The sequence below is a fragment of the Anabrus simplex genome, chromosome 12 (genome assembly GCF_040414725.1).
Source record: "Anabrus simplex isolate iqAnaSimp1 chromosome 12, ASM4041472v1, whole genome shotgun sequence".
Lineage (NCBI taxonomy): Eukaryota > Metazoa > Arthropoda > Insecta > Orthoptera > Tettigoniidae > Anabrus > Anabrus simplex.
This window is the reverse complement of record NC_090276.1, coordinates 39,219,498-39,246,432: the sequence shown is the minus strand read 5'-3', so window position 1 is coordinate 39,246,432 and position 26,935 is coordinate 39,219,498. Positions and strand designations below refer to the sequence as shown.

The window sequence follows — 26,935 nt, the reverse complement described above, 5'->3', positions numbered from 1 at the left end:
AGGAAATGCGTCTTTGAGAGAAGTAGACGGCAAATCGTAAAGTGACGCTGTTAGCTGTTGCTCCATCCGATAAATTTTACTTGATTTACATTTACTGGTAGAATCCAACAATGCCCCTTCCTCTTAGTGGGCGGTCTGTTTGTTTCCCCTTTAGAAAGACAGATGAGACGTCCAGGAACATCATCTAACTTGGGACGTGTTGGAATTTGCATAATTACTGCACAATCGGATTTTGCTCTCCACTCTCAATATAAAATTCGGGGGGGGGGGGATTCGCAAGCATAGTATTTATCGGAGACACCTTTGTACGTGCTTGGAATGGCTTGTTGCCACAATTCTTTGTCTGAAGGGGCTTTAAACAATGAAACATTCCCCTAACCCCTCCTGTGATTTATAACCTATTTTACAGTTTGGCACAGAACATTTTCTCCCCATTACCCCGAAAACAAAGGTTACGTACTCTGTTGAAGATGGCTGTCATTCATGTCATATTAGAAACATTAAGATTAAAAATAATTCAAAGTACTCACAAAAAAAAAAAAAAAGATGTCTGTGTAGCAGAAAACAATCAAACACATGTCATGTCAACTCACTACATTACTCATCCGCTCGCTACGCGCGGCCCGCAGTTTGAACTGACATCTAGCGAAATTTTGTGGAACTAGGGAAATTATCGGAACACACTTGTCCGGCGGAAGGGGCGCCTTGTTTCCTTACCGATCTATCTAACACCGTGTATATATAAAAAAAACCAGAGGTTCAATCAAACTGCCTTGCGGAACCCCTCTATTAACCACCTACACTAATTCTCTGAGTTCAATTTTCTAGGAACTTAGCCACCCATTTTCTTTGCTATTTGCTTTACGTCGCACCGACTCAAGACAGGCCTTATGGCGACGACGGGACAGGGCAGGCTGAGGACTGGCAAGGAAGCGACCATGACTATAATTAAGCCGTTAATTAATTGACTGGAGAGAAAATAACAATTCTCGGAAAACAAACTCCTGGGCTGCCAACAGCAGGGTTCGAACACATCATCTTTCAAATGCAAGCTATACTTGAAGTATTAACAACTAGGCAATGAAATTTACACCACACCCTTCTGTATCACGTGGGTTTGGAAATAAAGGGGTTTCATTACAGGTACGACACAAATGGAGTGATTTTGACGTACAAAATATCTAAAGAACAAAGGAAATCACGATAATGAGCGTCATTCATAACAAGTGATACCGCAATTTAATTAGGATTTTCTTTACTCATTTGGAGGGAAGGAAATCTACAAAAATATGAATCTTTGATTTTTTTTTTTTTTTTTTTGAGCGCTGTAAGTACCATCAACTTCCAGGATCTCATAGGATAGTCTTTGTATAGGTCAGACGTCATCACGTAGTTGGTCTAGGGAGCCGGTGTTACTTGCTCCGCACGGGACGGGTGTTTGTCACGTGACAAGAGAGAGCGGTAGTCAGGCGGGTTGCATAACGTGACCGTACTGTACTTGCGCCACTGGCCTTCAGTACATACTACGTCATACACTTCCCCTACTTGCTCGCTAAGCTGCTCTCGTTCCTCGAGAGCGGGGAGCAAGCTGGCTCCGAAGGCATTTCGCTTTCTATTGACGATGATCATAATAAAGTAACATTCAATTAGAATTAAAATCAATTCAGATCCATTCCCTCACCTTTTTCTTCTTTCTCAGTGTGACTCTGACGCCATCCACAGACACTTCAACGATCACTTTCTTCTTCTTGATCCCTTTAGCCTTGAACTCGTACTGCAACAAAGAGAGAACCACAGCACGGTTAGTTATAATTAATACTCTTCTGCAATGAAGTTTATTACAGAGTGGAATGAAACAGTAGCAGATCCAGCAGATTTTTTTTTTTTCCTATTTGCTTTACGTCACAGTCGTGAGTGAGACAGTGGAGTGAGCGGATGTGCTGAGTAGAGTGCTGAACATGGGCGATTCACTAGTGCAGTGCAGGGCAGCTATAGGAAGGTGGAGTGAAATGTGAAAAAGTGAGAGGTGAGATGAAAAATGGGCAGCAAATGGGTGTATTGGTAACCTTGATGGTAGCCGCAGTAATAGCAACCTTATTGGAAATAGGTGGAGTTGAGCTAAACCTGGGGCCTGGACCAGTTGGTGCAATCGGATGGGAAGAATTCGAAATGATTACGGAACTGATCAAAGAAGCATGTCAGGACGAGCAAACAAGAGACCTAATCAGGGAACAACCCAAGGAAATAAATAAAGAAATACAAGAGTTAAAACAGTGTGTTAAGGAGGAGATGAATGTGATAAAAGAGAGAGTGGCTCATAACACGGAAGAAGTAGAACGACTGAAGACCAAAGTCAGGGTTTTAGAGGAGGAACTGAGGCAAGTAAAGTGGTCTGAAAACAGGACAAACCAAGAGCTCAGGAGGAAAAACCTTTTAATTTATGGTGTTCCGGAAGGAGACAACGAAAGCAAGAGGGAAGTAGTATTTAAAGTGGTAGAAGTGATACAAAGTAAAATGAAGATAAATTTTAGTGAAGTGGACATAGACGACGCATATAGAGTGGGGAAAGTGAAGGGTAGGAGACCGATCAAGGTTAAGTTAATATCAACCCTGAAAGCGGAAATAGTGTTGAGGAATACCAGCAACTTAAAACGTGAGAAAATTTGGGTGAGAAGGGACATGTACAACGGCGTCATCAAGGAACAAACCATTTTACGCAGGCACCTAGGCTTTACGTCGCACCGACACAGATATGTCTTATGGCGACGGTGGGATAGGAAAGGCCTAGGAATGGGAAGGAAGCAGCCGTGGCCTTAATTAAGGTACGGCCCCAGCATTTGCCTGGTGTGAAAATGGGAAACCACGGAAAACCATCTTCAGGGCTGCCGACAGTGGGGTTCGAACCCACTATCTCCCGATTACTGGATACTGGCCGCACTTAAGCGACTGCAGCTATCGAGCTCGGTAGCAGAATATTTTTGAGGGGGGAGGGAATCCATACTCAAGCTCATTTTCGTATAAATTCAAAAGCAATATAATATTCATGATGTCATTAACATATTAACGTTAACGGAATATTTCAGAGAATGATTCAAATTGTTTCGAAGCAATGCAATGTCTATTTTTTTTAAATCAATAATTCTGTACTTCAGTAGGCCTATACCACAAAAACAGAATTATTCAGGAATGCACTTTCAAGGTTTTTCAACTATTAACTTCATTACTCAGCTGTTCATTATTGACCGGGCGAGTTGGACGTGCGGTTAGGGGCGCGCACCTGTGAGCTTGCATCCAGGAGATAGTGGGTTCGAATCCCACTGTCGGCAGCCCTGAAGATGGTTTTCTGTGGATTCTCATTTTCACACCAGGCAAATGCTGGGGCTGTACCTTAATTAAGGCCACGACCGCTTCCTTCCAACTCCTAGCCCTTTCCTATCCCATCGTCGCCATAAGACCTATTTGTGTCGGTGCGACGTAAAGCCAACAGCAAAAAAAAAATTATTACTGAAATTTCAATTTTAGGAATAACACGTATCTTAGTGTGAAGTTCATAATTTTCATTCAAAACGTTTTTCAAACATTTCCTTAGTTTTTTAAATATTTTTAATCGACACGGTGTTCAACCCCCATCCTATTTTTTTAATAATAGAATGAATAATCGAATGGTAAATATAATCGAATAATCGAATAAGCGATTATTTTTTATTCGATCATCCCATCACTATTTTAAATTCTTCTATCTTTCTTTCTTTCTTTCTTTCTTTCTTTCTTTCTTATTTCGTCATCAATTTACCCTAAATGGTCTACTGGAGCTTCAGACTCCGGGTCGGGGGATACAACTGGGGCGGATGACCTGTACCTCGCCCAGGCGGCCTCACCTGCTATGCTGAACAGGGGCCTTGTGCAGGGACGGAAAGATTAGGAGGGATAAGGAGAGAAGAGGAAGGAAGCGGCCGTGGCCTTAAGTTAGGTGCCATCCCGGCATTTGCCTGAAGGAGAAGTGGGAAACCACAGAAAACCACTTTGAGGATGGCTGAGGTGGGAATCGAACACCCCCTCTACTCAGCTGACCTTCCGAGTCTGAGTGGACCCGTTCCAGCCCTCGTACCACTTTTCAAATTTCGTGGCAGAGCCGGGAATCGAACCCGGGCCTCCGGGGGTTGGCAGCTAATCACGCTAACTACTACACCACAGAGGCGGACTGCTAACTTATATGAGTTATAATCATCATAAAATAAAAGACCCTTAATGAAAAAACAGTGCTGATGGTTGAATTTTCTTTTATTCGTTATGCCCAACTAAGGAGTGCGTGTGAACTTATTTAGCACAACGTTTCTTCTTGTTTTTCCCAAAATCTCTTCATCCTTTCGCTGTGCTCCTTTTTTGCGTTCTTCCGTCCATCGTGTACCTTGTCTTTTAGGTTGATCAGCAAATTTGTGTTTGTTTATGAGATTTCTGATTTTTTTCTGTTTTGCAAGATTTCTTCATTAATACCAATTTCCTGAAGATCTTTGTTTATTTCTGTAAGCCAGTTGTGACTTTTTAGAGATACTGCGAGATTTAGTATTTTCTTTGTTAGCCTATTGTTATCCACCCTGATCACCTTATTATTATTATTATTATTATTATTATTAAAATAAAACAGTCGTATCAGCACACAAGTATTTAGTTTTTAACCAGTTTTCGGACACTAAGATCCATCATCAGCCACAAATATATATATATATATATATATATATATAACATGCGTACGTCGTCAAGATAAAATTCTTACCATATAGTTAGTTATACACATACATCCATAATCTCGGTAATTTTGGACATTCCTTTTAACCCTTTCTCGGCCTCCATTCCGACTGGGGCTGAACTATGGTTTGAACGGCATCCAGTGTCACAGTTCCTCTCGGCGACCCCGAAAACTATGGATTCGACACTAAAACGGTAGTTGTGGTTATTTTTCACATTTCACTCCCGCCCGTAGGGATTCTAGGTTATCTTAGCCCCCCCCCCCCTAGCAATTTCTTCCAGAAAGTAAGTCATATGTCTACCAAGTTTGGTTGAGAGCCATGCTGGATCATACACATATTCATCCGTAATCATGGTCATTTTAGACGTTCTTTTTCAACCCCCCCCCCCTGCCCCACCACCACCGCCTTTGAAACCTCAGTGGCTCAGGCGGCAGCGCGCCGGCCCCTCACTGCTTGATTCCGTAGTTCAAATCCCGGTCACTCCATGTGAGATTTGTGCTGGACAAAGCGGAGGCGGGACACGTCTTTCTCCGAGCACTCCGGGTTTCCCTGTCATCTTTGACTCCAGCAACACTCTCCAATATCATTTCATTTCATCTGGCAGTCATTAATCATTGCCCCAGAGGAGTGCGACAGGCTTCGGCAGCCGGCACAGTTCCTAACATCGCCTCTAGATGGGAGCTTCATCCATTCCATTCCTGACTCGGTGGAATGACTGGTAACAGGCTGCGGATTTTCATTTTGTTTTTCACCCCTTCTCATTCCCGTTCCGACGGGACTGAACCTGGACATGAACGACATCTGGAGTATCACTATTCATCTCAGCATCCCCATAAACTAAGGATTCTACATTACTATTGGTAGTTTTCTATTGTGTGTATATTTCGCCCCTTTCCCATCACCGCCTAAAGGGAAGTATGAGTGGGTTACCCCAATGCTACTTTTTTCACGGGACTAGTTGGCCGTGCGGTTAGGGCACGAGGCTGTAAGCTTGCATCCGGGAGATAGTGGGTTCGAATCCCTGAATCCCTGTCGGCCCTGAAGATGATTTCCCGTGGTTTCCCATTTTCACACCGGGAAAATGTTGGGGCTGTACCTTAAGGCCACGGCCGATTCCTTCTGACTCCTAGGCCTTTCCTGTTCTATAGTCGCTATAAGACATACCTGTGTCGGTGCGACGTAAAAAAAAATCTCATTCAATTAGAAATCCTCTCTGCGCAGTGGGTTGTTATACAATTCAGTTATGCAATCATTCATCCATTCATGCAGCCATTCATTTATTCAATTCATGCATAGTGTCTGTTGAATATGGAGGAGACATCTGTACAGATAAATACATCTTATTCTTCTTCTTCCGCTTTCCAAAACTGTGGGGTTGCGGGTACGAACTGTGTCGCACATGAAGATTTCGCCCTGTTTTCCGACCGGACGCCCTTCCTGACGCCAACCCTATATGGAGGGATGTAATCACTATTGCCTGTTTCTGTGGTGGTTGGTAGTGTAGGGTGTTTTGTTGTGTGAATATGAAGAGGAAAGTGTTGGGACAAACATGAACACCCAGTCCCCGGGTCAGAAGAATTAATCAGATGCGATTAAAATCCCCGACCCGGCCGGGAATCGAACCTGAAATCCTCTGAACCGAGGGCCTCAAAGCTGACCATTCAGCCAATGAGTCGGGCAAATAAATAAATAAATAAATAAATAAATAAATAAATAAATAAATAAATAAATAAATAAATAAAGGTACAGATAGCCCCAGCATTTGCATGGTGTGAAAGTAGGAAAACCACAGAAAAACATCTTCAGGGCTGTTAGTTGCTTTACGTCGCACCGACATAGACAGGTCTTAAGGTGACGATGGGTCAGGAAAGGACTAAGAATGGGAAGGAAGCGGTCGTGGCCATCATTAAGGTACAGCCCCAGCATTTGCATCGTGTGAAAATGGGAAACCACGAAAAACCATCGTCAGGACTGCCGAGAATGGGGTTCGAACACACTCTCTCCCGAATACTGGATACTGGCCGCACTTAAGCGATTACAGCTATCGAGCTCGGTAATGTTACGATCCAAAGACCGATATTCTACCACAGATCCACGGGGAAAGCCAATAATTCCTTTACATGGAGTTACTGATCATCATTGAAGGCTCCGTAAACGGTCATGATAATTAATATCATTGGCATTCTGCAGTGTATAAGGTTCACGTTGGTAACCATGTCCAGTCGGACAAACAGCTGCTGTGGAGAGGACGTGGCAATTAAGTGTTCTAATAGGTGTTCCATTGTCTACTGGTTGCCATGGTGATGACGCTGTGCGACCTACCTGCGTGACAAAACAGCTGACCTGAATAGCTACGTACACAGATATGAAATAGCGTTAATTATTTACGAAAGTTAGGTTGTATATAGGAAGTGGTGGTGGTGATTATTGTTTTAAGAGGAACTACAACTAGGCAACAATCCTCTATATAACTCTAATCAGAGGGAAATATGGAAGGGATCCGACCCTTCGAAAAATGAATGTATCGACCAAAGTAAGTCAAGGGCCACGAAAGGCGTGAAAATGAAAGACTCCCTAGCCCTCGCAATCCTAATAGCGTCGGGGTCGGAAAAGAACAAGAGTTGACCAAGAGAGGTCGGATAGGATAGTTGAAAGTGAGGAGCCTTGCACAAGTAAGTGGAAGCAATGTCAGGACTCAACTAAGGGCCCCCTGGTTCCCAACCCACGCTCCAAAGTTCAGAGCACCTGGGACCCCTTTTAGTTGCCTCTTACGACAGGCAGGGGATACCATGGTTGTTATTCTACCCCCCCCCCCGCCCACAGGGGGGGTTGTTTATAGGAAACACGAATCTGTGAAGCACTTTCACCCTCGTAACGTACAATTCGTTCAAAGTTTATTTCGAATACTACATCTTGTTTTTTGTTTTTTTTTCCTAGCATCTAGCCGCGGCTTCGCCCGTGTTAATTCAATTGTTAGAGGTTTCGATGTTAAAAACATTTCTCAGCAGACAAACTACAGGGCCCGGGAAAGTTTTAAATTGTGAGTCTTGGATAGCTCTATCAAACTAAGGAAACGAATTTCGAAAATCACTTCTGACGTAAATGCAGTTTCGAAAAAACACCCTAAAATCACGTGTTTCTCATAACAATAGAACTTCTATTCAAATTAAATACTTCCCACTCAATGAAAACTACTAATTCATGCATAATAAAATAAAATCCTATTATAATCTAAACTATTGCTATAATAAATAAAAATAAAAACCTAAAAAAAGCAATAGATAATATCCATTAAATGGTTTAAAGTAGTCCCCCACAACTCTGGTATCACAAACCAACAGTTTTTCAAAAACTATTCAAACACAATCCCAAAATACATAACTGCCCCTTTAACACTAAAATATTTAATGGTAATGTAATAATAATAAAATAAGCTCACGACTTCTTTACTCGTTTTCCTTTTGATTCAAATTCTAGCCAAATTAACTTATTTACATAATTGTTTCTGTAATGTGTTCCTTGGTTCAATAACCGCAGGGATTTTTTGATTTTAAAAAAATGTCCACAGCAAATGTAGTTATAAGGGTTTAAGTGAAACTCTGCACCGGGCTGAGTGGCTCAGACGGTTGAGGCGCTGGCGTGCTGACCCCAACTTGGCAGGTTCGATCCTGGCTCAGTCCGGTGGTATTTCAAGATGATCAAATACGTCAACCTCGTGTTGGTAGATTTACTGGCACGTAAAAGAACTCGTGCGGGACTAAATTCCGGCACCTCGACGTCTCCGAAAAACCGAACGTGTAGTTAGCGGGACGTAAAGCCAATAACATTATTATTATTATTATTGTTATTATTATTATTATTATTATTATTATTGTTATTATTATTATTATTATTATTATTATTATTATTATTATTGATACGGAGGTGAAAGAAGGTGCTGGGTGGAATGGGTCTATCTACTATATCAAAGATTAAATTAAACTTTAAAAATAAAGGTTATATTTCTCTTTAAATCACAAACTTAACTTTTCACAGGTACAATGACAACTTCAAGAATTGGAAAACTCAAGAATAAGGAATTTAACAATTTTTGGGCCTCATACCCCTAGTTTACAAATTTACAATTTCGCAAATGTGGTGTTATTTAGACAGGGACATAAATCTCCCAATTCAAGAGCACTTTGCTCCGAAGGTTACAAATCTATAGCCTTCCAGAGGCACTCCTCAGTGTTACATAAATCTCAGAAAAGAGCTTACATGCTCTCCGGCATTAATCAAGGAGACGGCGCCTACTCAAGGCGATATTACACAAAATCTAACACCTTCCGGCCTCTCTAGGCCCAACCTAACATTTACAATAATTTGAACACAGGGGTATCTATTACCCAAACTACTGGGCCTTCGTGGAAAGAAGAACAGGTTAAATTACTGGCCCGAACACAAAATGAATGGAGGCGTACACTTGCACTCCTGGAACATTAAAAAACCTTAATTGGGCTCTCGACCCGATGATGCAGAGGCTAATCCCAAGCTACAGAGGCGACTAGAATGGAGGTTAATTTAACACTTTACAGAAAAGAGAAAAGGTTACAAAATCATAGTCACCTCAAACTAAGTTGAAGGGGAAGTCGAGAGGGTAACGCACTCTCTATCCCCGATTTACAGTTTAAGATTCTATGAAATTTCACATTTGCCGAAAGAGGGTTTACATTTTAACAAACTGGAGTTTACATAGTTACAAATTAGAAACTTACCCTCGTGTAAGTATGAGGAGGTAGCTATAGGAAAAATAAGACAGTGTCCATTACCTTGGCAGTTGAACTGCCTGGCGAAGAATGAGGCGCCCCGCCTCCTGACTTAACACACACACACACACACACACACACACACACACACACTCAGAAATTCGGTGATCCAAAGACAAGGTAGCCTGAAAGACCGCAGCTTATATACGCGAGGGGACGGTTCTAGAGGGTTCTGGACTAATCCGGACACACCCTCTCAATTTTATTTGCAGAATCAAAAGTTACACCCAAAAACCAACAAGAAGCCAGTGATAGGCTGAAAAATAATTCCAGAAAAATTTTTATTGACCAGACACCAAAGCTGGCGGGAAGAGAAGGAAGTGTTGCAAACCTTGAAATATATATATTTTTCAATGAACTTGAGAAAACCTATAAACACAAAATTTCTTTCAATAACAAATTAATCCACTTTGCACCAGAGTGCGTGACCTCAGTTTTGTAGAGACATCTATGGAGAAAATTTCAAACTTCTTGATGTACATCAAAACAAAACAAAACAAAACAAAAAATCCAATCAGTTTAGGAAACTTAGAAATGACAAACCTCTCAGTTATTCAGTAGTGACATTTTCTGATTAATGTCCCAACTTCATGCAGTAGCAGTTTCACGTTTTGTTTGATTGAGTTCCTTAAGGGGCTTCTTTTGAATGTCCGGTACAATTATTATTATTACTGAAACTCTGCACTGACTCACATTAGCACTCGTAGTGGTAAAAACAAAAGGCAAACTGCTAATCTAATCGAGCGAATAACGATGATTAAGAAAAGGATTGTACTTTTTAGAAATAAATAAAATATATATTCGCATGCTGTTTTATACTTTATTTACCTAAAATGTGTAGCTCATATCCCTAGGAAGTTATCAAAATTGAGTTGCTTGCCTCAAGGGCTAGAACTGTGAATTTCTTAACCATGTATTTAAAACAAAACAGAAAACATATTATTAACACAAATTACATGAATTACATTATTTTCTGTCTGTACTAATCCTTCAATAGTCTGGGTCCCAAATCGAGTGTCTCCTCGAAAATGGTTGAGAACTAAGTAACAGATTTGACAACCAACTCCAGGCCAGTCTTACTATGTCCTCAAAATACTGTACATTGTCCACATTGTAGAATGTTTCTCTAACAGGTGTTTTCGGCTACTGGGCCTAAGGATGTTGGTAGCAAAGTCTAAAGCAGTTCCCTCTCTTATATAAGATTCCTCTCTTCTTCATACAGCGTCGTTAGCTATAACTGCTACTGGAGTGGAATATAATGGCGGTGAAGGAGGTCACTACGTCGTTTCTCACGGACACATGCACAGCACATCCAAGGAGAAGAAGTCGATCGATGGAGGAACATTACAGACGTGCATTACATGAACAAAAGAGGCAACTCGCTTAAGAGAGTTGTAGCAATAACTGTGAATACTTCGCGTAATGTTTCCCTACGACAATTTTCAAGAGAAATCGACGGACAATCGCAAACCTTTTCGGCACTGCCGTCACCAAACGAATGAAATGTGGTGTCGGCGGAGGATGCTACGCCTCCCGTGGACGAAAACACACACCGATATTTCAATCCTGGTTCAAACAGACAGTACTTGAAGGTGCTCAAATACGCCGACCTCGTCCCGTTAAATTTACCAGTACGATAAAGAACAATTGCAGGACAAAATTCTGGAAAATTGGCGTCCAAGGGAACTGCAAAAGCAGTTACTTGGACATAAAAAAGTAACATTATTATTACGTTTCCCGTCCTGCTTGCTTCCCACATTATTTATTTATAATGTTATTGGCTTCACATTCTACTAACTACTATTACTATTTCGGAGACGCCGAGGTGCCGAAATTTAGCCCCGCAGGAGTTCTTTTACGTGCCAAAAAATCTACCGGCACAAGGCTGGCGTATTTTAGCACCTTCAAATACCACCGGACTGAGCCAGGATCGAACCTGCCAAGTTGGGGGTCAAAAGACCAGCGCTTCAACGGTCTTAGCCACTCAGCCTGGCAATATTTATTTATTTATTTATTTATTTATTTATTTATTTATTTATTTATTTATTTATTTATTTATTTATTTATTTATTTACGAGTTTGTTTGGACCACCTGTGGACGAAGGTGCTTGTGTTTCAGCTGTGTTGTTGTTGTTGTTGTTGTTTGCCACTTCTGCAATTCTTGGTGGTGGGCTCAGTGGCTGCCTTCTTGGTACCTTGAGCTTTCCTGTTGACCCCGTATTCCTCCATTTTCTTGCTGAACTCACTGTTAAGTTCCTCGAACCATTTCTTTTTTTTTTTTTTTTTTTTTGCTAGTTGCTTTACGTCGCACCGACACAGATAGGTCTTACGGCGACGATGGGACAGGAAAGGGCTAGGAGTGGGAAGGAAGCGGCCATGGCCTTAATTAAGGTACAGCCCCAGCATTTGCCTGGTGTGAAAATGGGAAACCACGGAACACCATTTTCAGGGCTGCCGACAGTGGGATTCGAACCTACTATCTCCCGAATACTGGATACTAGCCGCACTTAAGCGACTGCAGCTATCGAGATCGGTGGACCATTTCCTAGTCGCATTGTAGTTAACTTCTGCAAAGGATATTAGAAGGGGTCAGATTTCTATAATTAAACCGTAGTTAGTTCGTTCGTTTGTTCATTACTTAGTTTTTACGTGAATATATCTTAGATCCGGGTGCCATTCGAAAATTTGTGCAACGAAATAGTTCATGTAACGAAATGTGTGACGTGATGTTACCTAGCAACGGTACCTTGTGAGCTGTACACAGGCCATGGATCTGTATATCATGGCCATCCACCAGTACATCACATCACATTTAACTGAAAGACATATTTATGATCATTTGATTTTATGAGAAAATTTCTGAGGGCCAAGACAAATAAAATGCTATACATTACCCCAAACCCAAATCGGAAATATATTTCAAAATATCTAAAATTACTGACACAATGAGACTGAGACGAATTCAATTTATAAACCATTTGGAAAGAATGAATAACAACAGCCTTACTTATCGAATACACACATTTTTGCAAATTAAACGTACGAGATAAAAGATGGTATATTAGAGAAAGATCTCACTGAATTATTATCACCAAATCTGCCGGATAGAAATGTAATCAGGAAAATTGTTCGCACAAGAGGATTTGAGGAAGATGAGAAGACACCAACACGACGTACCTGGCCGGAGGAACAGAAATGAATAACTGTTGGGCAAGGAGGAAAGGCTCAACAAGTGTTGAATCCGCGCGGTCTAAAGTGACCCATTCGCACAGAAGAACAAGAAGATCATTTAACTTTTCTGAAGGTAAATTCAGTAATTATTTATTTATCAGTTCATTTTATCCTCTAAAATAATGTATGAATATTTGAATGGCATTACAATACTATCACTTTGATCCTGTTACGGCAGCTATCCCTTGGGCATTTTCTCTCTCCTCCCTCTTATTTATTTATTTATTTATTTATTTATTTATTTATTTATTTATTTATTTATTTATTTATCGTGATTGCAGTAGCCGGTGTGATATCATTGTTAGATTCGTACCAAATCGGCTTCGTTTCGAATACCCTTCAATGCACGTTAGATGTTCGAAATGTTTCGTCACACCCCAGTGCTTCGGATTCCAAGTAAAACTGTAGGTTGCTATGATAAAGTCGGGGAAAATTCCAAGCCGGGATACATTATGTCCTTAGTTAGGGGAAAATAAGACAAGTGTGTGTGAAATGCGTTGTATGAAAGTGTTATTCTTTTTTTTATCTAGGAGAACTGTACGGCATTTTCTCCTCGGGCGATAAAAGAACGAGATTTAGACACTTCTTCAGTCCAAAATGCTCAAAAGAACGGCTATCATTTTTTCTTCCCTCAGTGATGGGGATAAAGAGTTCATACATTTTAAAATCCACTTCGCTACTGTCTGTAAAATACGAACTTCATTCAGCGGGCGAGCGGAGTGTGTGGGTACAGACATGTCTACGAGAGTTGGGTCTAGTTTAAAAGAAACACTTCCACACTTAGATATAAACTAGTTGCCGTCGTTGACGGGTTAGTCTTTCGTAACTGCAGCAGTAGTGCCATCTAACGGCGATGAGTGAAATCAGAAGAGACAAAGCACACCTCACGTGACAACAGTCAATCAGGGCAATGTTACTGTTGGTATGTGGTTGTTGGGGTGATAGTATCTCACTGGAAACATTGAGAGTACCTAGGTGTTAATTAATATACGGAATGATCTTCAATAGGGTAATCATATTAACGAGGGTGTTAAAGGTTACAGATCTCTTCACATGGTTATGAAGGTATTTAGGGATTGCAGTAAAGACGTGTACGTCTCTGGCAAGAGTATGGTTCCAGTGGTCCGGCCCCACGGTGTAGGGGGCAACGCGTCCACCTGTCACCCGGCAGATCCGGGTTCGAATTCCGGCCGAGTCAAGAGTTTTTAATTGTAAATGATTAATATCCCTGGCCTGGGGACTGGGTGTTTGTGTCGTCCTTGACGTTCCTTTCCTCACAATCAACACTTTACACTTCCACCATTTACAAAATGCACGCAGGTTCCTCACATATGGTGCAGGTAGGGCAACAGATCTTTCTAGGTCGACGCCCCGAACAAAAAATAAAATAAATAAATGGTCCCAGTGCATGGGAGCCACACCAGGTCTGGTGAGAACTGGATTTTTTCTTACAATTTGCCTTACGTCGCACCGACATAGATAGGTCGCATGGTGACGATTGGCCTTAATTAAGGTAGAGCCCCAGCATTTGCCTGGTGTGAAAATGGGAAACCATAGAAAACCATTTTCAGGGCTTCCGACAGTAGGGTTCGAACCCACTATCTCCCGAATGCAGAGCTCACAGCCGCGCGCCCCTAACCGCACGGCCAACTCGCTCGCTGCATAAGAGTATATAATTAAGTTGCATGTATTAAACCCTTGGAAGGTGAAAGGTCATGGGTTCAGTATGTATGTGTGTATGTATGATATTTATTACTTTTATGGAATGAATTCCATGAAACATCTTCGTCTTCTGCTCTCACTGGACGTCAAACCATTTCCCGCTCGAACAATGAACAAGGTACGGAGCCGTTGCACACAATTGAACGTGCTCATTGCATACTTTCGATAGTGACAGAAGCCAAATGTCTTGACGTGGGTGGTATTCGTCGGTGACGTCAGCAGACAATGGCCGCTCATTTGTCAGCCCCACGACTCATTGGGGTGCAGTAAATGAACGTGACGGAGTATGTGACATCTGTCGTCCCTTTTTTTAGTCACCGGTTCAAGGGTATTCCTGTATCACGGCGATCAAAAAGGAACTGAGTTATTCCAAGAAAAGGTTTGCGTCCGTACAAGCAGAGGAGGCTAGAAAAAGAAGCTATTTCTAAATCAAATACAACGTCTAAATCGACCGACGGGAAATGCTGCAAAATACAGTAGGGGAAGTCCGTGTAATTCGGACTTGCGTGTAATTTTGACCAACAATATTCACGGTATCTGCAAGGTTGGCCACCCCCTGTCTGAAGCAAGGTCAGCAAGACAGCCGAGGGTTGCATTGCTAATGGACTTCAGGTTGAGGGGGGGGAAGCGGAATACAATAGGGATGTATCACGCAAAACTTGTCCGCTAGGCAGCGTAATGGTAACACCCGGTATGCGCTTTCCGCTGCTCGATTGTTTCACATAAGACTTGTATGGAATATTCCTACATTTGAGATCATCGAAACGAAACTTTTGCTTTGAATGCATGAAAATGGAGTTACCATGTTCTGCTAATGTTTTTAACAAGACGGAAAATGGTATAGGTGCAATAATGATTGCGGTTTTGGAAGCAAAATTGAAGAAACGATGCGGAAAAATATCCGGAAAAAAGCAAGAGTTGATTGAAAGGTAAGGACTAAATGCAGCAACTCATTCTTTTTGCGTTTTTGTTAAGACTGAATTATTTAAGTACAAATAGCATTTTGAAAATATTCCTAATACGGTCTATTCTTTTCTTTGCAGGTTAGAGGCGTACATAAGGCACGACATTGGTGTGACAGCAGTGCCTGGGGCTACATCCAGTACGACAGAACTTCATTTCCTCCGCAGCGCACGAGTTTCAGGATCTTATTTCGGATCATAAGACAAATACAGTATGAAGACTTCAAATTTGGAATTAATGAATTATTTCGTGTTCAGGAAGTCTGAAATTGATGGTGCTCCAGTGTCAAATTATAGGTCACTGTTTGATTCAGGGTACCGCACCGCATACGGTGTTATGGCTGTTTTCCTACTTCTATATCTTCTGGTTCTCGGAGTTATTTCCAAGGTACCGGTGCCACACCACGAAAATATCGAAGGTAAAGCGTTCTCCTTAAGTCTTTCGCCTAAAATTATTGAAATAGGTCATATTAACGTTTCAGAATGTCACTACCTTTTTATAAAATTATTTCTTAATTAGTATTAATTAGCTTACTTACCAGTTTCAGTAATGACAATCTTCAACCACAAGATGTTTCGAGCAGACCTTGATATTAGGAGTCACATTTTTATTTCGTAGGTCCTGCCTACGAATCGCATGCAACCACTTTTTACGGAAAAGATCCTGCTTAGGAAATTGATGGTATGAATACGGTCGAGCTTGATTTTGGGACAGAGCAATAGTCAGTCATCACAGTTTTCTTGTTTTCTGTCTTGTCGTAACGATATATTAAATCTTTAACTTCATCATTTAACTTGGTAACTTCCATTAAAAACACATACAAACAAATGACGATCGACAAGCGCATACCGGGTACTACTCGTGAGACATTTATCGGTAGTGTTTCAGTACATCCCTATTTTAATATGCACATTCCTTGTAAACTTATACGGTGACAAGTAAGTGTACTGTGAAAAAGTTATTTCAGCCAACAGGGTGTTTAATTTCTACAAGTCCGGTTGAAATGTCTAGGTAAGTTTTAACATTGTATTTCTTTCTTTCTTTCTTTCTTTCTTTCTTTCTTTCTTTCTTTCTTTCTTTCTTAATCTGTTTACCCTCGAGGGTCGTTTTTTCCCTCGGACTCAGCGAAGGATCCCACCTCTACCACCTCAAGGGCTACAACTGGGGGGGGGATAGAACTGGAAAGGAGAACCAGTACTTCGCCCAGGCTGCCTCACCTGCTATGCTGAACAGGGGCTTTGTTGGGGGGGGGGGCCTACCGAAGCTGAGTGGACCCCGTTCCAGCTCTCGTACCACTTTTCAAATTTCGTGGCAGAGCCTGGAATCGAGCCCGGGCCTCCGGGTGTGGCAGCTAATCACACTAACCACTACACCACAGAGGCAGAATTAAGATGGTCTCATCCATACATTTTAAATGCTTTGCATAATAATTAATTTTTGATTAAATCTTTGCATGTCGTGTAATTTGGAACGTTGTAATACGTGTAATAATTAAATTTCTTCGTAGTTTTACTAGTGATTCTAAAATAACTTGTTTTACAATTTGAGGCCAGCCCCGCTGTGTCGGGATAGCGTAATAGTATTACTGACCAAGGGACTGCGTCGATAGCATAATACTGAATCGACGACGCTTTTAGTCTAAAGGAGTCCAAAATCTAAGTCATCGGCCGCTCATAATGGTACTTATCGCTAGGAAAGTAGAACGATGATATTTGTCATGGTGCGGTACTAATCAAAAGTAGCGTGAACTCGCCGGCATTCCACACATTATGGTACTACTCACAGGTAATGGAATTCGCACATGTACTGTAATACAGACCTATGGTGTTACGCACATTGCGGCGCCATTTACAGGCAACGCAAACCTATGGTGTTCATCACAGAAGTGTACTAACCACAAGGACCCTCACTATCCCGTGGTTCCTAATATAGTGGGTACTAATCATAGGCAAGCCAGAACCACGGTGTCGCTCCTAAAGTGGTACTATTCTCAGGTACTGTAGAAACCGGCAACGCACTCTGTTGCTACTAATCACAAACCTATTTGGTACCTAACATAGTGGTACTCCACGCAAGTAAAAGCGACCCATTGTGTTCCCCGCGTGGTGGTACTTATCAAAAGTAGTTTCATGGTTCTAATACAATCACCCCTTGGTCGCCCCTTTTAGTCGTCTCTTGTGACAGGCAGGGGATATAGTGGATGTATACTTCGTCTGCGGCCCCCACCCACAGGGGGTTGTGTGTTTGGTCCGCGAGAGGTATTTTATTTTCCTCAAGTCCGCCGGCAAGCCGGTTAGGAGACCCTATCCGCTACCTGGGACGCACCGCGTGGGAGTATCACCTCTCTCCCTGCTACGCCAGCGTAGTAGGTTCCTGGTGAATTTTTTGAACAGGTATACTGCTCTTTGAAACAGGGAATAGCTCAAGAAGATTTCAGCGCTAGAATTTAGACTTTATTTGAAGGAGAAGAAGAAGACTCTTTTGTTGGAAAGCACCCAGAGCAAGCCGAGTTGCTTTTCTTTGGATTTTTTCCAGTTTTCGAATCAAGTAATCCTGGTGAGGGTCCCATAAACTGGAACCATGCTCTATCTGGGGTTCTTACCGGAGAGTTACATGCCCTCTCATTTACATCCTTACTACAACCTCTAATTACTCTCATAAACACGTGCACAGATCGGTACCCTTTATTACAGTCCAGATTAGGTGATTACCCCAATAAAAATCCTTCTTTATATTAACACCTAGGTACTTACAATGATCCCAAAAAGGAACTTTCACCCCCATCAAGGCAGTAATTAAAATTGAGAGGACTTTTCCAATTAGTGGAATTGTCCATCGCACAACACTGTCGAGGTTTTCTTGCAGTTGCTCACAAACTAGGATGTAGTTCCCCTGAGGGGGGGGGGGGGTAGTAGTACCACCCCTGCCTAACTCATTACCCACGATGACGTAATCTCCGAAGTGAAGCACCCATTGTTCACATGTAGTAGGCAACAGGCGTCTGGAGGCGTCCGTCCAACTTGGACGGCGCCCAAAGCCACAGCGAGTCGGCTGAGTAGAAGCGTGACTACACCGGCGGTGTGGCCCAATTACGACTTCTCCAGAGCAAGAATAAAACCATCCCACACACAAGAACAAATTCGGATAATTTTCAAGGCGTCACGAAACTCCACCAATTACTATGAGCGAAAAGTCAGATTAAACAAAACAAAGTACGCACTTTGATGCAACAGCAAAATTCGATCTCTTGGAAGAAATAGCCAATAAAACAGGCTTGAGAATCTCAGTAGGAAAAAAAAATTATTACAAACACAAAAAGTGCTCCAAAAGTTTTGACAACACGTACGGGTCGAGTAGAGTTGTGGGAATTCAAAAAATTGTTTAGAAAAATCTGATGTAAAAAAAAGTTTACACAAGATGAAAAGAGCTTATGGCATCACTAAGAATTTTTATAACAAGAAATGCTTATCTAAATATCTGAAAATAAGGCACTACAGTACAGTAGTGAAACCAGAATGTCCTTATTTTGTTAAGAAAGACACCATATTTTCAGTGTCAGCTAATTAAATCTAATAAAAACTTCCCATTAAGTCAGACACACAACAATTTCAAAAGCAAATTAAAATACTATAAGCATACCTGTAAAAATCGCACCTATTTATATAAAATTGGATGTTGGTATGTTTGAAGCTCAAAAACTACTGGGCCGATTTTGCTGAAATTTTCACAGTTTGTTCTTATTACATCTGAGATGGATTATGGAGTGGTTTGAAAGAAATCTGATTGGTAGTTCGGCACTAAGGGGTGAAAAATAAAATAGGGGAAGATAAGCAAACCACAAGACAGGTCCGATCAGCGGGTTGCCTACCCAAGAGTATGTGAAGATTATGATGTTCTTTAAAAATTAAATAACTGGAAAGGAGGTTCAACCTATTCAATACTCAAAAGAAAGAAACGTAGCAATCACATTTATATTTAAATGGGACCGGTTTCGACCTTAGTCTAGGTCATCATCAGCCATAAAAAACATGTAAAATGTTTATGAATGTTGGATGTCAGTTTCACACTCTGTTAGGCACAAAGACACGACACCACATTCTGTCCTGCACAAAGTCACAACACTAACAATCAACATGCGAAGATCAAAAAGGCTTGAATTCGCAGACGAACAGATCTGTAGTAGAAAGCCGCCAGCTCCCGGTGACCAGCGCGGCACACTCAAGGTCACGCGCTGCGGCCAAACACCAAAGTAAAGTGGAGAACGTTTTGAAGGTCCAGAACCTGTCACGGCTGCGGGAAGCCAAGTACGTATATAAAAATATACGACGCCAATTAGTACAACCGAATGAGCACCCGTACTCCAGTTAAGTTCTTGGTAAACAGTTGACTTGAAAAAACAATTGTAGAGAGAAGAAAAAATGTAGTAAAAAGCGCAATATCGGAAAACAAATGAAAACTTATATGCACAGTGCGCTATTTTTTTAAAAGAAAAAATTTTTAGGTTATGATTGAAGTAGTCGAAGTTGGCGCAAGACAAAAATTTTTGAAAGAGGAGAATAAATTAAAAGAGGAAGAGTGATAGTGAAATAAGAGAAAGAATAAAAGAAATTGAAGTTAGATGGTAATGAGGAAAGATAAGATAGGGAAATGAAGGAGGGGTAGTTTAAGGTGGGTTAGGAGGGTGGGTTATTGGAGGTAGAAAATGTGGGTGGGAACTATGTAAGACACGGAAAATAGAATTGGGGTTTTGGAATTTGGAATTTTTGAGAAGAAGAATTAGGAAGTCAAAAAGGATATTGGGTTTTTCAGAAATGTCGTTTAAATTGAAATTAGGGTTGAAGTACTGGTCAAGGTGGATAAAGCAATTTTCAGTAATGTTTAAGAGGGGGCCTTTGTTAATGATTTTAAGTATGTCTATGTCATTGTCAATACTGGTGAAACTATGTTTGGAGTCTTGTATGTGCTGTCCGATGGCAGAGAATCTGTTGTATTTAATGGCGTTGACATGTTCAGAGTACCTGATATTGAAGTTGCGGCCAGTTTGTCCGACGTAGGAGGAACTGCAGTTGTTGCATTTAAATCTGTATACACCAGATTTAGAAAAAGCATTAGACTTATTTAGAGATTTAGAGTTGTGTAAGATATCAAGACTTCTATTGTTAGTTCTAAAAGAAATTTTCATATTATGTTTTTAAAGATATTAGTAATTTTATAAGCATCCTGAGTAAAAGTGAAGGTGGAAAAAGCAGTTGGTTTTATTGTGTCTTTAGATAAAGTGGTTTTTGGACGGTGTTTGAATTTGTTGATGATGCGGTTAATGAAGGAGTTGTTAAAGCCATTAAATTTAGCAATGTTGCGGATGGTGTTTAATTCATTATTTAAATCTTTTTTGGACATAGGGGTGTTGAAGGCACGAAAAATTAAGCCTTTTTGATCTTCGCATGTTGATTGTTAGTGTTGTGACTTTGTGCAGGACAGAATGTGGTGTCATGTCTTTGTGCCTAACAGAGTGTGAAACTGACATCCAACATTCATAAACATTTTACATGTTTTTTATGGCTGATGATGACCTAGACTAAGGTCGAAACCGGTCCCATTTAAATAGAAATGTGATTGCTACGTTTCTTTCTTTTGAGTATTGAATAGGTTGAACCTCCTTTCCAGTTATTTAATTTTTAACATCAATAATTTCAATACGGAACAATGAAATTTTTATCTTTAAATGTTCTTTAAAACTTATTTCTGCTTTTATCTGGAAAAATTACTATAGGGGCAAGAAACCCATAGCAACCCTAAAGGAAGGGGGGGGGGGGGAAATTTAAAAATTCGAAAGTGACTATATTAGTGACGAATTCATAGCCTTTGGGGTAGCTGAGATGAACTGGGACACTCTGAATGCCGTTTAAGTCAAAGTTCGTTTCCAATCGGTATGGTAAACATATTACCACTTACTGTTTGCGAAAGAAAATTGTCGGGCAGGACACAAATACGGGTGGGATCGTACAACTGAAGATGTTAGAGACGTTAAAATTAGTATTTGGAATCTTTTTTAAAAATAAACACATTTTTTTATTTTTGCAAAATCCATAAACTATATTATCGGTATTACATGTTCATAAAATTATTGAAAAGGGCAGTAAAAACAATGTGACTACGACAGGCAGATCAAGATGAGTTATTTGACCTATTTATAAGGATGCTGTGAAGCAGTGCATGGGTCCACTAGTAATATATACGAAGAATGACATGTTTCGTTCTACAAGAACATCCTCAGATTCTATCAAAGCACTAAATTATGTGTATATATGTACAGTATAGTTTACGTAGTGTAAGCTTGTCAATTATATGGAGTTAGGTGATAATATGAACCATATGTGAGCAAAGAAATGATTGTATGGGAAACGACCAACACCGTGATATGAAATACACTGACTGACAGAGCAAATGCAACACCAAGAAGGAGTGGTTCGAAAGGGATGAAAGTTGGGGAAAAAACAGAGACGGCACGGACGAATAATTTATGTTTATTTCAAACCGATATGCAGGTTACACAATGCGCACGGCATCGACTCAGTAGGATGTAGGACCACCGCGAGCGGCGATGCACGCAGAAACACGTCGAGGTACAGAGTCAATAAGAGTGCGGATGGTGTCCTGAGGGATGGTTCTCCATTCTCTGTCAACCATTTGCCACAGTTGGTCGTCCGTACGAGGCTGGGGCAGAGTTTGCAAACGGCGTCCAATGAGATCCCACACGTGTTCGATTGGTGAGAGATCCGGAGAGTACGCTGGCCACGGAAGCATCTGTACACCTCGTATAGCCTGTTGGGAGATGCGAGCAGTGTGTGGGCAGGCATTATCCTGCTGAAACAGAGCATTGGGCAGCCTCTGAAGGTACGGGAGTGCCACCGGCCGCAGCACATGCTGCACGTAGCGGTGGGCATTTAACGTGCCTTGAATACGCACTAGAGGTGACGTGGAATCATACGCAATAGCGCCCCAAACCATGATGCCGCGTTGTCTAGCGGTAGGGCGCTCCACAGTTACTGCCGGATTTGACCTTTCTCCACGCCGACGCCACACTCGTCTGCGGTGACTATCACTGACAGAACAGAAGCGTGACTCATCGGAGAACACGACGTTCCGCCATTCCCTCATCCAAGTCGCTCTAGCCCGGCACCATGCCAGGCGTGCACGTCTATGCTGTGGAGTCAATGGTAGTCTTCTGAGCGGACGCCGGGAGTGCAGGCCTCCTTCAACCAATCGACGGGAAATTGTTCTGGTCGATATTGGAACAGCCAGGGTGTCTTGCACATGCTGAAGAATGGCGGTTGACGTGGTGACGTGGCGTGCGGGGCTGCCACCGCTTGGCGGCGGATGCGCCGATCCTCGCGTGCTGACGTCACTCGGGCTGCGCCTGGACCCCTCGCACGTGCCACATGTCCCTGCGCCAACCATCTTCGCCACAGGCGCTGCACCGTGGACACATCCCTATGGGTATCGGCTGCGATTTGACGAAGCGACCAACCTGCCCTTCTCAGCCCGATCACCATACCCCTCGTAAAGTCGTCTGTCTGCTGGAAATGCCTCCGTTGACGGCGGCCTGGCATTCTTAGCTATACACGTGTCCTGTGGCACACGACAACACGTTCTACAATGACTGTCGGCTGAGAAATCACGGTACGAAGTGGGCCATTCGCCAACGCTGTGTCCCATTTATCGTTCGCTACGTGCACAGCACAGCAGCGCATTTCACATCATGAGCATACCTCAGTGACGTCAGACTACCCTGCAATTGGCATAAAGTTCTGACCACTCCTTCTTGGTGTTGCATTTGCTCTGTCAGTCAGTGTATTTTGTACGTATCTTCCCTCCCCAAGGAACTGTGAATTAAGGTCAAAACAGCTCCTCTCCCAGGATCACAGATCTGTTATAGTGAGAGGTGACAACAGACGATTCTTCGGCAGTGTAGATAAGTACACAATATTTCATTATACGGTCTTGGTCGTTTCCCATACAATCATTTCTTGCTCACATATGGTCCAGATTATCACCTAACTCCATATCATTGACAAGTTTACACTGCGTAAATTATACTGCCAATCAATCAATCAATCAATCAATCAATCAATCAATCAATCAATCAACTGCATTTAGGGCAGTCGCCCAGGTGGCAGATTCCCTATCTGTTGTTTTCCCAGCCTTTTCTTAAATGATTTTAAAGAAATTGGATATTTATTGAACATCTCCCTTGGTAAGTTATTCCAATCCCTAACTCCCCTTCCTATAAACGAATATATGCCTCAATTCGTCCTCTTGAATTCCAACTTTATCTTTCGTACTTTTAAAGCCACCACTCAAACTTATTCGTCTACTGATGTCATTCCACGCCATCTCTCCACTGACAGTTCGGAACATACCACTTAATCGAGCAGCTCGTCTTCTCTCTCCTAAGAGTAAGAAAAAGGAGAATGCAATTTTTTGGACCTATCTATAAAAGGGGTGATAACAGATTGACAAAACAGATATTCAAATACTTTGGGGAGAAAAAAAAGTCAACAACAAGCGCGATACGAGAGGTCAAGAACGATTTAGAAAGAAATAAGAGAAGAGAAAACTATGAAAAAAGGGATTTTTAAAAGGAAAGTTTTAAGAATGGAAGGATTCCAAGGAAGAATGAAAAGGAAACCCGGTCCAAAGTGGATTGAGGAGAGAAGAATAAAGGGTAGTGAAATGAAGGAATATGGGAAAGAAAGGAAGAGAAAAAATAAAGAAGGATGAATTGAAAATGGCATGTGAGTAGAGAGGCTAGGTGCGTCCCACAGCGGGCCAATCAGAGACCGCCGAGCGGGTCACGTGAAGCTGACGTCATAGCGCGGGAAATTTGAATTTTGGAGGGAGATTTGAATTTTGGCGGGATATTGGCCAGCTGTGGGACGCACCTAGCCCTACTACTCATATGGTCCCTATCAGATTTCATCGTGATGAAGAAAGTACGCACATTCCGCTAACTTTCAAACCAACCTACAACAAATACAACTATTTAATTCTGAATAAAAATTGTACCGCTCCTTGAAACAGGGAATAGCTCAAGCAGATTTAAGCGCTCGAATTTAGATTTCATATGATTAAATTTAACAAGAAACAACTAATACGAAATTTTAGACGGTTTTATCCTAATAGCAGAACAAGAAGGAAAGGTCGCAAATCTGCTTGAGCTAGGAAGCATTGCTGGTAGAAATGAAGATAGTGCCATAAGAAACTACATGTCTCTGGATGGAAGACAAAGGAGCCGTCAGATTTGTTAGTGCTTGTCTAACAAACAATGGTTTTCCTTGGTGGTCTCTCGTAGTTGTCCAGTACCAATCCACCGTGTCCCTCCAGATGCCTAGTATCCCAACACAATCTCGATCTACCTTTCGGATTAGAGCGGCTCACTTCAGAAACAAACAGAGATCATATCAGCTTTATTTCGAACAGGAGCTTCTCAGAAATTATTTACCTCATGAAAGTCGACAAAGGCATCAATCTAGAAAACAGATTCACCCTGTCGTTAAGTCCTCTCGTGGACCAATCCTCGAGTATGCCAGTCGGATCTGGTGAATAGCAACCAAGACACAGCTAATAATAATAATAATAATAATAATAATAATAATAATAATAATAATAATAATAATAATAATAATAATAATAATATTAAATACCTTGGAGAAAGTATTTTTTTTTTGCTAGGGGCTTTACGTCGCACCGACACAGATAGGTCTTATGGCGACGATGGGATAGGAAAGGCCTAGGAGTTGGAAGGAAGCGGCCGTGGCCTTAATTAAGGTACAGCCCCAGCATTTGCCTGGTGTGAAAATGGGAAACCACGGAAAACCATTTTCAGGGCTGCCGATAGTGGGATTCGAACCTACTATCTCCCGGATGCAAGCTCACAGCCGCGCTCCTCTACGCGCACGGCCAACTCGCCCGGTGGAGAAAGTATAACATACAATTTAAATGAAAAAAAATCTCTTGGACTGAGAGAACGAATAAATTATCCAGAGCCCAAAAAGCAACCAAAAATACATACAACAAGAAATGTTTGTCAATAAATACAAAACTGAAATATTATAAGACTGCAGTCCAACCTCAAATAACTTATGGAAGTGAAACATCACTTAAACTAAGGCAAAAGAATAACATAGATAACATTTTTTTAAAAGAAAGAGGAATAGTATGAACATAGATTAATAAGAAGTACAAAAAAGAAGAATGGCGCATCATCCCAAATGCAGCAGTATATCAGGAAATAAAACCTATAAGGGATTTCATAAGAACGAAGAGAATATCGTTCTTTGGTCATCTGTTGAGAACACCGCAGAATTTTGGAGAAGCTTTGGAAACAAAAACAACAACCTGTCTGGATAAAAGAAATGGAATAAGACATAAAAGAATTGGACATAACAGCGGAGGATTTAAAGAATAAATCAAAGTAAATAAATTGAACATTTTTTTTTTTGATTTACGTCGCACCGACACAGACAGGCCTGGGAATGGGAAGAAAGCGGCAGAGGCTTTAATTAAGGTACAACCCCAGCATTTGCCTGGTGTGAAAATGGTAAACCACAGAAAACCGTCTTCAGGGCTGCCACCAGTGGGATTCGAACCCACTATCTCCCGGATGAAAGGTCACAGCTGCGCGCTGCTAACCGCACGACCAACTCGCCCGGCAATAGTAAAATTAGATTCCTACCAAAAATTGATAAAAGATAAACAACTTGAAGGGTATTTTCAGAAGAAGAACGAAAACGAAGATCAGATAGAATGAAGAAATACTGGAAGAACAGAAAGGAGAAAACAAAACTTCATAGAAGACCGGACACGAATTGACTACAGTGGTCCAATGCGGCTACAAAATCACAATAATAATAATAATAATAATAATAATAATAATAATCATAATAATAATAATAATAATAATAATAATAATAATACATTATCATTATAGACTGTTATGCCTTTCAGCGTTCAGTCTGCAAGCCTCTGAGAATTTACTAAACGTCGCCACAATCCTCGATTTGCAACTAGTGTTGTGGCCTCATTTAGTTCTACACCTCTTATCTTTAAATCGTTAGAAACCGAGTCTAACCATCGTCGTCTTGGTCTCCCTCTACTTCTCTTACCTTCCATAACAGAGTCCATTATTCTCCTAGGTAAGCTATCCTCCTCCATTCGCCTCACATGACCCCACCACCGAAGCCGGTTTATGCGTACAGCTTCATCCATCGAGTTCATTCCTAAATTAGCCTTTATCTCCTCATTCCGAGTACCCTCCTGCCACTGTTCCCACCTGTTTGTACCAGCAATCATTCTCGCTACTTTCATGTCTGTTACTTCTAACTGATGAATAAGATATCCTGAGTCCACCCAGCTTTCGCTCCCGTAAAGCAAAATTGGTCTGAAAACAGACCGATGTAAAGATAG

General features: G+C 41.4%; 1 protein-coding gene across 1 annotated transcript in view; it reads right to left on the bottom strand.

Annotated features, from left to right (window-relative positions):
• The window catches only part of LOC136884449 (carboxyl-terminal PDZ ligand of neuronal nitric oxide synthase protein), a 627,954-nt gene that overhangs the window by 226,945 nt on the left and 374,074 nt on the right, over positions 1–26,935 (bottom strand). The window contains exon 3 of the mRNA XM_067156624.2: positions 1,682–1,774. Within this exon, the coding sequence (XP_067012725.2) occupies positions 1,682–1,774 (93 nt within the window). The remainder of the gene's footprint in view (positions 1–1,681; positions 1,775–26,935) is intronic.